Below are 12629 nucleotides of genomic sequence, written 5' to 3'. Positions count from 1 at the left end.
GCTGGAAGCTGGATGAGGAGCAAGCCAAGCTGGAGGTTCCAGGAGGCCTGAAGCAAGGAAGCAGGGAACAAGCCCCTCCTCCTCGGTTAGAATGCATGGGGTCTGGGAAAGAGACAGAAGCTGTGCTGTGGAGTCATTCCAAATGGCGAAGTCCATGTGCAAAGAGACTCATCGTTATTGTTTATCACTATATCCCTCCGAGCCCACCCAGCACAGATACCCGGTCAATTGTGACTGCACAATTGTTGTTGATGGCAGAGAAAAATGAGTGAATGGAGGGCTGGATGGACAAAGGGAACTAGATAGGGAGCCAAACCAGGAAGTTGAAGAGGAATTAGAGGAGTCAGGAGTGAGTGGATCAGTAAGAGCACCTGGGTGCATTCTGAGGACGAACGTCAAACCCTGTAAGGTGTTTTTCCACATGTGACCCAGATGTCAGTTGAGATATATTGTTTTCTGAGAATCAGTGAAATTGCCTTTAACCTCATCCCACTTCTGGGGCTGCTCCTCTCTTCCAATGTCTCCAGGGGTTATGGGTGGTTTAAGTTTGTTTTTTTTCCTTTAATCCCTCTGGTGGACTGAGCACCTACCTCCATAGAATTACCATGGTTCATGAGTTGATTTGGCATCTTAGAAGCACTGCCCATACTCTCTACCACAGCACTGCAGATGCTTCTTGATTGCTCCCCAAATGTTGCTCATACGACTTGTTTGTGTAGGTAGCACAGTTGACTGAAGATACGGGCTTTCCATTAGAATGGAGTTGGACCTTTTCTCCCTCTGTCTCCCTGCAAACATTGTTTCCTTCCCTGTATTACATAGAACAATTTTGCTTTCTGAAACATCTGTCCTGTTTTGCCTATTCAGAGATGCTTTGTGGTCTCTTCAAACAAAGCATCCATCCATTCTCCCACTTGGAGCATTCATGCTATACCTTCTTACCTCCATGCCTTTGTAAACACTTGCCTCTGTCTGGAATATTCTTTGCAGAATAGAAGGTTTGGCAGAAGTTTGGGAATTTCAGTCTTTCCCTCCCTTTCTCCCACATCATTCTCTGTGTCAGGATTCATTTCCCTGCTGATATTAATTATGACATCACAACCATTCCTGCCCTTGATGCGGCCATAGTTGGTTTTTAAATAACACTTTCCTTGCATTACATAAACTTCTAGCAAGCCCTTACCTGGGTTTGCTAAAGTCCCATGAATTGACCAGGAGAGGCAGCCCCCACCCCTTTTTCTCTTTTCCCTGCCTCCTGCCTTTCCCAGCTTAGAGCTTCCCAACTTCCCTGTGATGTGGTAGCCCTTTATCTGGACCTCTTCTATGGGCTTGTGTTATGGATATTTAGTTACAAATCTTATCACCCTTACTAAACTGTAAGCTCGGCAAAGGTGAGATCATTTTCCTCCTCTGAAATTCTAGGCTAACCCAGTATCTAACACAAGATAGATTTTGAAAACATTTAATAACTGAATGAATGAATATGAAGCTATGGATGGCCCCTTGCTCATCTGAAGAGGCTGCCAGGAGAGGAGCATATGATGCCCCCCTCCCCACATCTACTGATTCTGGGTTCCTGCTAGAATTAATATAGAACTACTGATTTACTGAAGATCTACTATGTGCAAGGCACAGGGAGCTCCAGGACAGAGATCTTTTTACTACACCTCTATCTAGCTTTTTGCCACCAAAACCAACCAACTAACCAAGCAACGAAATAAGCCAAAAATAACTTCCAGGGCACTTCTTTCTATTCGTTTTTGTGGAAAAGCTGGGGCTTAGAGGTAGGAAAGTGATATCACAGGAAATACTCAGGGCTGTCACGTCTACATCTGGGGATTGGCACTGCCAATTCCCATTTTCTGAATGAGTTATTTCTGTGTGCCTTCATGGCAGTCAGCACTGCAGTGCCTTGCATATATTATACGCTCAATGAATACTTGTCAATTGATTTTGTACAAATATGTGACAGCATAAATATATTATGAAAAATGAGGAGTCTGGGCACCAAAAGAGTCAGGATTCCTTTAAAAAAACAACAACAAAAAAACCCCCAGAAAGTGGTGGAGCTTGGCTTAAAGTTCAAATGCCCCTGTACTCTGCCCTGCAGTATCTCTAAACATGGGAATTTGATAAGGTAGTTGAAGGGTAATACTACCTTTGCTCTCTCAGTGCAATCAAAAACATTCCTAGCTTTTAGGTGGACTCCACTGGCTACCTTCGTGAGGCAGTTTCAAGAGCAGAGCAAAAGAAGATGCTGTTTAATTTGAGGAGCCTGTTGAACAATGCAGCTTTTCGAAATGGTCACAATTTTGTGGTGCGAAATTTTCGGTAAGTGATGATGGCCAGAGATTTGAGTCTGATGTAGGAACCATGGTGATAAATGAAATTTATCTATTCTGCAGAGGAGTGCAGCTTCAAAAGGCCTCTTTCTGCAGGGTAGTGCCAGGTTCAACCCTTATTTGAGACAGCTGTCTCTAATTCCAGCTGAGCTTTCATTCCTCAGTCCTCTGTAATCAGATTTCATTGTGCACTGGGGTGTGTATATGTGTGTGTGGCAGGGGGTGGCGAGGACTAACCACGCAGGTATAACAGACTAAATGTTCTTGACATCTTCTGTTTGTGTACATTCTAAACGAGGCTGAAGAAAATTAGAGGAACTAATTTACATAGGGCTTTCAGCTTGTATTTGGATTTGCTTGAAAACAATATATGATTCTAGGGCATGGGGATGAATCATTTCCTTAAAAGAACAGACCCTAAATAGCAACTAGCTTCATATTTACAAAGCTCCTGCAAAGGGACTTTGTGTGTGATGAGGAGAATGATTTTTTAAAAAAGATTTTTATTGGGGAATTGGGGGGATGGGAACAGCACTGGGGAATTGGGGGAAGAGGAACAGACAAGTTGCTGTCGTTTTGTTCTTCAGTCTAGTTGTGGAGGACGTTGCTTCACTGGCCCAAGTTGGCACCATCATTGCATTCTTCCCGGGCGAGGCAAATCAGTCGCCGGCTTCTGGACGGCCGCTCATGCTGGCTGCTGGCCGCTCATGCTGGCTGCTGGCCGCTCACACTGGCTGCTGGCTACATACGGTAGCCCATGGCAACTCACTGCCACAGGGTCTGCAGCCTACGCCGTCGCCGGCCACTCACGGCAGCCCAGCTCCAGGTTGAGCTGTTGTTCAGCATCTTAGCTGTAGAGGACAGTGTCACTGGCCCTCATATGTGGGATCTGAACCAGGGCCCTCTGGCGTCCCAAGCCAGTTCTTAACCATCGCGCCACTAGGCCGGCCCGAGAATGACTTTTTTAACAATAAAGTACAAATTTGAAATCCATCCCTGAAATTCTCAGTAGCATGTGCAAAGGAGGGTGTCTCCACTGACTTCACTATAAAAGCTCCATCCTGCCTATAGCCATGGAGCATGTGGTGGAAACTGGTTTCAGAGTGTGTCTGTGAGGAAGGGGCGAAGGGCGGTGAGCTAGTTGGGCAAGCAAGGCTATCAAAGGTGGACTTTGTTGCAAGAAAGCTTTCAGAGTAGCTAGAACATGTTAACAATGAGAATTTTCCCAGAGCCTCTTTACAACCGAAACCAACCTCAAAACACCTTTGTTGACTTCCTAAAGGAAGAAGCTTCTAGGCTGAAGTTTTTTTCCCACTGTTAGGAAGCGGACCTGTGACAGTGGCCCTGGGCCTCTCTTCTCTGGGCCACCTCATAGTTTTGAGTTCTCTGAATTCCACCATTAGCACCACTTCCTTAGTGAATATAAGACTCAGAAGCCAGAAAGACATTGTAAATGATGTTGTAAATTAAGCCCATAGTATTAGACCAAGGTGGAACCACAGAGCCACAGAGTAATGCCTCCTCTTATTATACAGATAGAGTAAATAAAGTCCAGAGAGATCATGGGGTTTCTAATGAGTGCCAGAGTTAGACCATATATACAAGAATCTGGAGGAAAGCTCAGGTTTTGGAGTCTCAAGAGCTAGGTTCAGGGCAGACCGAGTGGCTCAGTTGGTTAAAAGCGTGAGCTCTGAGCAACAGGGTCGCTGGTTCGGTTTCCACATGGGCCAGTGAGCTGCGCCCGAGCTGAGCTGCCGTTGAGCTACCAACAGGCGGCCGGATGGCTCAGCTGGTGAGAGCACATGCTCCTAACAACAAGGTTGCTGGTTCGACTCCCACATGGGATGGTGGGCTGCGGGCCCTCTCCCCACCCCACAACTAAGACTGAACGCAGCACCTTGAGCTGAGCAGCCACAAGCTGCCAACTGGCGGCCAGATGGCAACTGGACTTGGAGCTGAGCTAGCTGTGCCCTCCACAACTAAGATTGAAGGACAACAACTTGGCTGTTCCCCTTCCCCAATTCCCCCAACACTGTTCCCCTCCCCCAATTCCCCAATAAAATCTAAAAAAAAAAAAGATCTAGGTTCAAGGCCTGGCCCACCACTTGCTGGCTATATGACCTTGAGCAAGTCACTCAACTTTCCTATAACGTTGCTTCACCTATCAAATGGGAAAAAGAGAAATATTTGCTCTGCTCCAGCACAGGGTAGTTCAATCATTCATTTACTAAATACTTGTTGAGCACTCACTTTGTGCCACACCCTAGGCAAGGTGTTGGAGATACAGTGGTAAATAAGATATTTCATTCCAGACGCATGAAGTATGTGTGTGAAAACTGTAAAGTGACAGACAAATGTTCAATATTTTATTATTCCATCTCACTGAGTTACATCAGATAAAAGTGTGATGAAATTTTATTCCATAGTCTTTGGCAAAGAATCATCCCTGAGCTGAAAATGATCAACTAAACGAATAGCCAAATCTTGAAACTTAAAGTTATAATTTTCTTTGTAAATTTCAGTGATGATTGATTTTTTTTTTTACAATTATGACAAGTTAAATTTTTGCAAGCAAAACCTCTTCCAAGTAGTTGGGCTTTTTTCACATTTACTAATATTCTGTTGCCTATATCCAGTAGCCAGGCTACAATTCTGAAAATCCCGGCTAGCCGTCGCTCACAGTGAATGGGGGCTTAGGATGAATCAGCCCAAATCCATACCTGCTATTGGAAAATGTGAAAGCGTCCAATCATCTTATTAGGAGCTTGAGAGTGTGAGTCTCTGTTGAAAAATGGAATAACATTGAAATAGCATCATTCTCATGTGGCATGACTATTTTTCTTTCTCACTCCTTTAGTTAGCCACACTACCTGTCAGCTAGATGAATTCAGAACGGCTGATCTCCAATGAGACCTACAGCCTTTGATGACCCCTCAACAACAGAGAAAAGCTCTGTGTCAACTCTGCCTATATTGTACTTTTACTTTGATTTTCAGCCTTCCACAGAGATTTGACTCCCCCCACCCCCATCTCTCTTGGGAATGGTGGAAGGCCTTTCTTACAAAGCCTACCACACGAGTTTACCACTAGAAGAGTAATAGGAAATATGTGGTTAGGGTTTGGCAATGTCACAAAACAGGGGCTACACCGTTTTGAAATGAGCAGCCATATCACCGTGGACAAGATAAAATAACAACTTAAGTGAAGGTGAAGGCATCCACGCTGGCTCCTGGATCAATCATTTTTAGTCAATTATTATTATTATTTTTTACAAAATCAATAAGATCCGACACGAAGACTGCCAAAAACACCCAATCCATAGGCTTTTCATCTTACAAACGAGGCTCTAGAGCCCAGCTGTGTTTGGCTAATAGACAGTGTCCTATGATTTGTTGCCTATTAGGACAACCACTTACAGCTTTTAAAGAAACCACTAAAAAATCTCTTTCTTTATCAGAGAAGACCAATTTGTCAGTGCAGTTCAATTTCATCTTACAAATAGAAATTTCTTCAGAGAATATTGAGCTAAGCCACACAATTCTATGGAGGTTATGGATTGAAGCCGGAGGTGACTGGTTTTCAGGTATTTCATTCCAGGCTTCTCTAAGGCTTACATAACTCATTATGTTCCCTTCATCACCCACACACGCCCACCTATGCACACATGGACACACGGACCAAGCAATCACAGGCATCCATGTTCTTCCATAGAGGAGAGAAAACAGTCCTCTGATTATTTACATTTTCTGTCATAACTGAACATGATTGCCTTTTTAAAAGCATATTTTTTTAAGATATTTTATTGGGGAATCAGGGAAGAGGAAGAAACAAGCTGCTTTCCTTCTGTTCTTCAGTCTAGTTGTGGAGAACATGGATTCACTGGCCCATGTTGGTATTATCATTGTGCTCTTCCCAGGTGAGGCAGATGGGTCGTCGGCCATTGGATGAAGGCTCATGGCAGCTTCACTGGCTGCTCACGCCGGCTGCAGGCCACTCACGATAGCTTACGGCAGCCCACTGCAGCTCCACTGCAGCCTACGCCGTGGCCGGCCACTTACGGCACCCCACCTCCAGGTCGAGCTATTGTTCACCATTTTAGCTGTAGAGGACACAGCGTCACTGGCCCTCATGTGGGATCCGAATTGGCGGCCCTGCTGCTCGGAGCTCATGCTCCCAAGCCAGCTCTTAACCAACTGAGCCACTCGGCTGGTCCCCTAAAAGCATATTTCTTGACTTCAGAAAACTATATAAAGCATGAGACCAGGCATGGAATGGGGTCATAATGTTTCCCTTGGCCAACAGTAGAATTTGGGGTTTATTTCTAGTTTGTTGTTTTTAGTAATTTAGTAATTTAACTAAGATAAAAGAAGTAGAAGCAGTCACAGATTTTCAACAGGTTTGGGTTTCCAGCCTTTTAATAGCAGATCTGCAAAAGCTAACCCTCGTCTCACTCTTCCATTTTCAGATGAGGGGAAATCTCACAATTTTAGAATACCGACAACCTAAGGTATCTTAGAAGCCAACTAGTCATCCAGTTATCAATAGTAATTTATACCACATGTGAGTATGTGGCAACAGTGAGAAGGGTTTCAAATACATTTTTATTAATACATTATTATTATTGTTAATAACAAAGTAAAGAAATTTGGAAATGATTTGTGCTTTTTTCTTGATATTTTAATGCATTATTATTTTTTTATTAGTTTCAGGTATACAAAACAATGTAATAGACATTTATACCCCTCACAAAGTGATAACTCCCCTCCCCCAATCTACTACCCCTTTGACATTGTATATAGTTACAATTCCACTGACTCTACTCCCTATGCTGCACTCCACATCCCGTGATGAGATATATATATATATATATATATATATATATATATATATATGTGTATATATACATATATATATATACATATATATATATATATAGTTGACATTCATTATTATTCAGCTTTAGCTTCAGGTGTGCAGTGTAGTGGTCAGGCATCTACACCATCCATGAAGTGGTCTCCCTAATAATACAAGTGTGCATCGGATATCCTACAAAATCTTTACAATATTATTGATTATATTAAAAAATATGGACTGCTTCATGAATTCACGTCATCCTTGTGCAGGGGACATGCTAATCTTCTCCGTATCGTTCCAATTTTAGTATATGTGCTGCCAAAGTGAGCACAATTTATACTTTTTTAAATCAGTAGGATCAGGTTCAAGGGTTTTGTGAAAATAAAGTGACTCTTCCTTGCATGCATTGCAATATGCCTTCTCGTGATGGAAAGAAAGGGCTGGAATTAAAGTTAGGCCACTGAGAATTCAATGACTCCAGTATGGCCTGTGGGAAATCTTGTGTTGATAAACTTCATGAATGTTGTGGAAGACAAAGACATTAAGGATCACCAACTTGTAGTACATTTTCTTAAGTTTTCAGATGAGGAATTGAGCTAAAGGTGGGCAATGGTCTTCCCAAGGTCAGAGTTGAACTAAGACTAGAATTTGAGTATTTAAAACCATTTCATTCCACTGCTTTGATTACTTTGATCCTTCCAAATTGATCAAATTGGCTAATCTACCCTTGCACAATATCCTTATTTTAGGTACAGCCAAAATATCTCAGTAAAGAAAAGAACACCAAGAAAATATGCCTTCACTGTTGCATCAATCTGCAAAGTTAAAGGAACACCGGAATCTCCACCATAGGGGCTGTTGGCCCTCTCTTATGTCCCCAGAAGCTAAAGTCTTTATCTTAAATTCTCCACGGTGATGAAAAAATCCTTTAACACAGAATTTTTTCCTCCTCTGGCAAAGTCTGTTTCTGACTGACCACATTTTACTCAAATCAAGCTTTTTTTCTTCCAACAAAATACAATTAGACGAGGGTGTCTCCCCCATGCTCCAAACAATTTACCAGAGTTGGAAAATGTTGACTCTAGTAATGAAAGGTTCATTCTGCCAATAGAGAATACTCGGCCATTATCTAGCTGGGAAGATATTTGGGTAAAGCTAATACAAGGATCTACTATTCCCTTGGCTTAACTTTTTAGTATTCAGTGATTTGGGGTAGAGAAATCTCTATAATTATTTTTTCAAGGGATAAAATTAATGTAAGGAACTAGTCTTGCCTTTTTCAAAAGTTCTGGCTTTAACCAGGCTGCAGTGACAGTTTTGACAGAAAATCTATACGTGGTTCCCATTGTTTTCTAGAATATTGTATGCTTCCTAGTATGTGTTGGCTGAAGAATGATAATGTGGTTTAGGTCTGGCTTAGCAAGGAGACACATTTGAGTACAAAAAGACCATGCATTTTTTGGGAATACTAAAATAGTGATTTTGGCCCTGGTCTGGGTGCTTGTGAACCAGACGAGGCTGCCTCCAAGTGAGGCATGGGGTCTCTATGAGAACTTAATAGCCATGTATGCCAGTGGTTTTACCGGGCTAATTCCAGTGTGGGTTTTTCACCAGATAAACAGTAAATGCTTGATAGAGACCAGAAAAAAGGGGGGCCTGTGGCAGAGGCATTTCAACATGGTACAATCGTGGAGCCCGTCTACTTTTCTCTAATTTTTAAGTAGCTTAGGAAAGGGGTGTGGCAGTCTCATTTTGGAGCCAAGGGGAGGTCTATAAGGAGACAGTAAACAGGATAGGAACTTAAACTGGAACCATTGTATTTGCTTTCCTTCCAGTGATAAATTTTCCTGGTTAGCTCTTGATTATCTATGAAAAACAGCTCTTTTTCCCCAAACAAACATTTCCTGCCCCACCTCCTGGATAGAACTAGAAAGGTGGTGATTACTCTAATGACTTTTCAATGGTGTAAACAGTATGCCTGACTTCACCAGTTGAGGTTAATTAAAAAAACTTTTTTCCCAGTTAATCACTCAAGCCCTCACATTCCAATATGACCAGACGTACATATCTACCTCTCCACCCTTTTTGTCCCCAAGAACACTGGGGACTTATTCTGTCCAAAAGGGATTAGTGGAGAGAGGGAGCCAAAATATTGGTATAGTTCATGATTACGGTACTTTGGATCTGGCCCTCATGGTGCCATGGGCAAAAACTTTTCCTATCACATCCTCTCATCAGTTTTCCAGGTTTCTGCACATGACTCACATTGCTTCACCTAGGATCCAAGATTATAATGCTCTCGTTTCACATGTGTATGTCCAGCCATATGTCCAGTGGTTGAGCCCTAGGGGATTTCAACTTTAGCAACACACTAGTCTACAATCAATTCTTCTCCATGATTGTTAGGCCTGGGCCACAGCCCATACTTGCTCTTGCCTCAACATTAATTCTGTTTTTGGGTTTTTGGTGTTTGTTTTTTGGTCATCAGATCTTGGTCAGGGCATTAAAAATCCATCATGACAAATTTGTAAATTCACTCCTAGAAATCTGCTGAATTTCTTACATAAATTGATTTACTTCTGCCCCAGAGACATACTATCATTCATTCATCCATTTACTTAAGAAATATTTATTGAATGCCTACTATATTCCAGGCATTTCAATAAGCACTGCGTAAATATTAACAAATAAAATAGGCAGGGTCCCTGACATCACAGATCATATAATCCGGTGAGAAGATAAAAAGTAAGCAATAAATACATATAAATATATATGAAAAATTATGATTAGTGCTATGAACAAAATGAAGGCAAAGTGGAGAGTGCTTAGTACAGTCAGAGAAGAAATCTCATAGGAGGTGGTATTTAAACCTCCAGCCTAAGGATGAAAAAGCCCACCTTGAGAGCTGAGGGGTGAGTGTTCTGGACAGAAGAGTCTTACTACGATGCAAAAGTATTTGAAGTACAGGTCGTCCTTCCTTTGCAGGGTCCCCATATACAGGAATTGCAATTACCACAATTTAGTTAAATCAGTCCAGTATTCCAAGTACAATGTTGAAATTTCAGTTGCCATGGTATATTAATCATGAGTGGCTGCAGAAAGTAAAAACTTTACTGCTAGCTCTTCTGTCCACAAATCACTATGTAAGTAACAGAGGCTCACCATGATCAGTGACCAATCACATTCCTTCTTTCAAAGTCTGTCGTTTATTGCTCACTGGGCATATGTTATTCAGTTCACATACAGACAGCAAAAAGTATATAGTTGTGCTGCCTTCTTGTCTCCCAATGATAAACCCATGTGACATTTTATAAAAATGGATGACTGAAAAGAGGGAATTGTCTGACGGAGATGAAAGTGCAGCAGAGAAATAAAAAAAATGACACTAGCAGTTAAATTTCAATCAAATGTTAATGTACTTATGAAAGAAATAGCTGACTGTGGGGTTGTTGACTGCTGTTTGGGAGGCTCTAGATAGGCAGCCAGAGGAACTTAGTGAAGACAAACTTATCGACATAAGGAAAGTGGTTGTGACAAGAAGTATGAAGATGTTCCAGAGGAAGAGACACCTGCAAAACACTTCACATTAAAAGACTTCTCAGAGATATTTCAAAATATTGAAAGGGCCAAGGATAAAACGTTGGAAGTTGATCCAAACTTCCAAAAGAATATGACAATTCGCCAAACATAGAAAAGATGCTTGCTTTGCATCATAAATTATATGATAAAAAGATGGCATGCGCTGTTCAAATGACTTTTTTTTAAGATTTTTATTGGGGAATTGGGGAATGGGAACAGTGCTGGGGAATTGGGGGAAGGGGAACAGACAAGTTGCTGTCGTTTTGTTCTTTAGTCTAGTTGTGGAGGACGTTGCTTCACTGGCCCAAGTTGGCACCATCATTGTGCTCTGCTAACATTTATTGGAGGTGTAATCCCCAGACAACAAGAATGAGGGCGCCATTATCAGTGGATGCCACGTGGAGACTGAAGTCAGGAAGAGGTATTCTCCTGATTGTTTGTGGTCTAAGAAAAAAGAATTTGAAATAAAGTTTCTGTCACTATATACATTTGAAAATGAAAAGGTCTGGACAAAAAGGAAAGATTCAAACAGGATGTTTGTGTTTTCTTTCTACCTTTATACTCAGATCTGTCAGTGCAGAAATAAACGGAGCAGTATCTCTTCATGTGATCTCAACAGGAGGTGGGGTTAGGGTTTGAACCCTAAACCGAGCCCTAACCCCACCTCCAACTTAGAAACTTCTTGAAGTGTGTAGGGACAAATTTGAGAAAAACCCAATCTATCTTCTGTTTGGATAATAAGGTCTGGAAGTTGGAGCTTTTTTGAAGTAGCTAAAGGTGTTGTTCGTCCTCTTTCACCATTATTTTCTATTTCCTTCCATGGAAAAGGGAGAGAAAAGTTCAGTTTCCTGCAAAATTTTCATTTCTAATTGTTTTTCTCTGTGATTCAACAACAACACAATTCTAAGATCTATGATATTTTTTAAATGAAACTTGTAGCCCCGTGAGCATTTAGAAGGGAGTGGATACCACGAAATCCTGCAGGGGCTGAGACTCAGGGAGGGGATTGAATCCCTTAATTGGAGCCGTCTGGAGACTCAGCTTTCCTGGGCTCCAAAACAACCAGGAGTCTGAGCTGGAACTCTAGGCAAAAAAATAAGGCCTCAAAATTAGCCCATGGCTTGTGTTTCCTGTATGTTGATGGATGTGAGCTCAACACCTATAGGGATGTTTCCAAAATTCCTTGAATCCTGGGGAGCAGGATTATCCAGTGAAGTTTCTCCCCCCTCCCTTTTAAAATAATATTGAAGGAAATGTTAAGCCAAGGAATATTAATGTATTATTGTAAGACATAAAGTCAGGAAAGTTTATCTTCTGTGACTTTGTGCTGCTTGGACTTTATTCCAGAAAAAAAAATTTTCCGAACTGCCCTAAGTGTGAATGGGGAAAGATAGAAGCTACCATGACTCCATCCCAGGCCAGACATGTTAAACCCGTTTACAGCTCCCCAGAAAAAAAAATCCAGTTGACTCTGAAAAATGCATGAATATCAGTCAAATGGTTACTTCTCAACAATATCACTACTTGTATATTTTAAGTATTGCTTAATATTATGACTAGTTAATATTATCAGAACCAAACATATAATGAAAATACATATGTAAAAACAAATTTCCTGCCTGAACGCCATGTCTCTAAAGTTATCAAGTTGCTCACTGCTACTATCCAGATTTTGGACACCGTTTTGTAACCTTTTTACTAGGGTTCCAGTAAAACGAAGAAAATGGTCTAGTCTAGAAAGTTCTTTAGCCAGCAAAATATTTTTTTTTTAGCTGAGCCATCCTGCTACCTGTTGGCAGCTCAGCGGCTGCTCAGCTCGGGCTGGACTCGAACTGCTGTTGCTCAGAGCTCAAA

General features: G+C 41.6%; 1 protein-coding gene across 1 annotated transcript in view; it reads left to right on the top strand.

The window, feature by feature from the left end:
• The first annotated feature begins 2104 nt into the window (after positions 1-2104).
• OTC (ornithine transcarbamylase) overlaps positions 2105-12629 on the top strand; it is a 48602-nt gene continuing 38077 nt past the window's right edge. The window contains exon 1 of the mRNA XM_019648769.1: positions 2105-2331. Within this exon, the coding sequence (XP_019504314.1) occupies positions 2255-2331 (77 nt within the window). The 5' untranslated portion in view covers positions 2105-2254. The remainder of the gene's footprint in view (positions 2332-12629) is intronic.

This window comes from Hipposideros armiger, unplaced genomic scaffold (assembly GCF_001890085.2).
Source record: "Hipposideros armiger isolate ML-2016 unplaced genomic scaffold, ASM189008v1 scaffold_7, whole genome shotgun sequence".
In the NCBI taxonomy this organism is placed as follows: Eukaryota; Metazoa; Chordata; class Mammalia; order Chiroptera; family Hipposideridae; genus Hipposideros; species Hipposideros armiger.
Note: the sequence above shows the minus strand (reverse complement) of the source record. Positions and strands in the feature narration are given on the sequence as shown.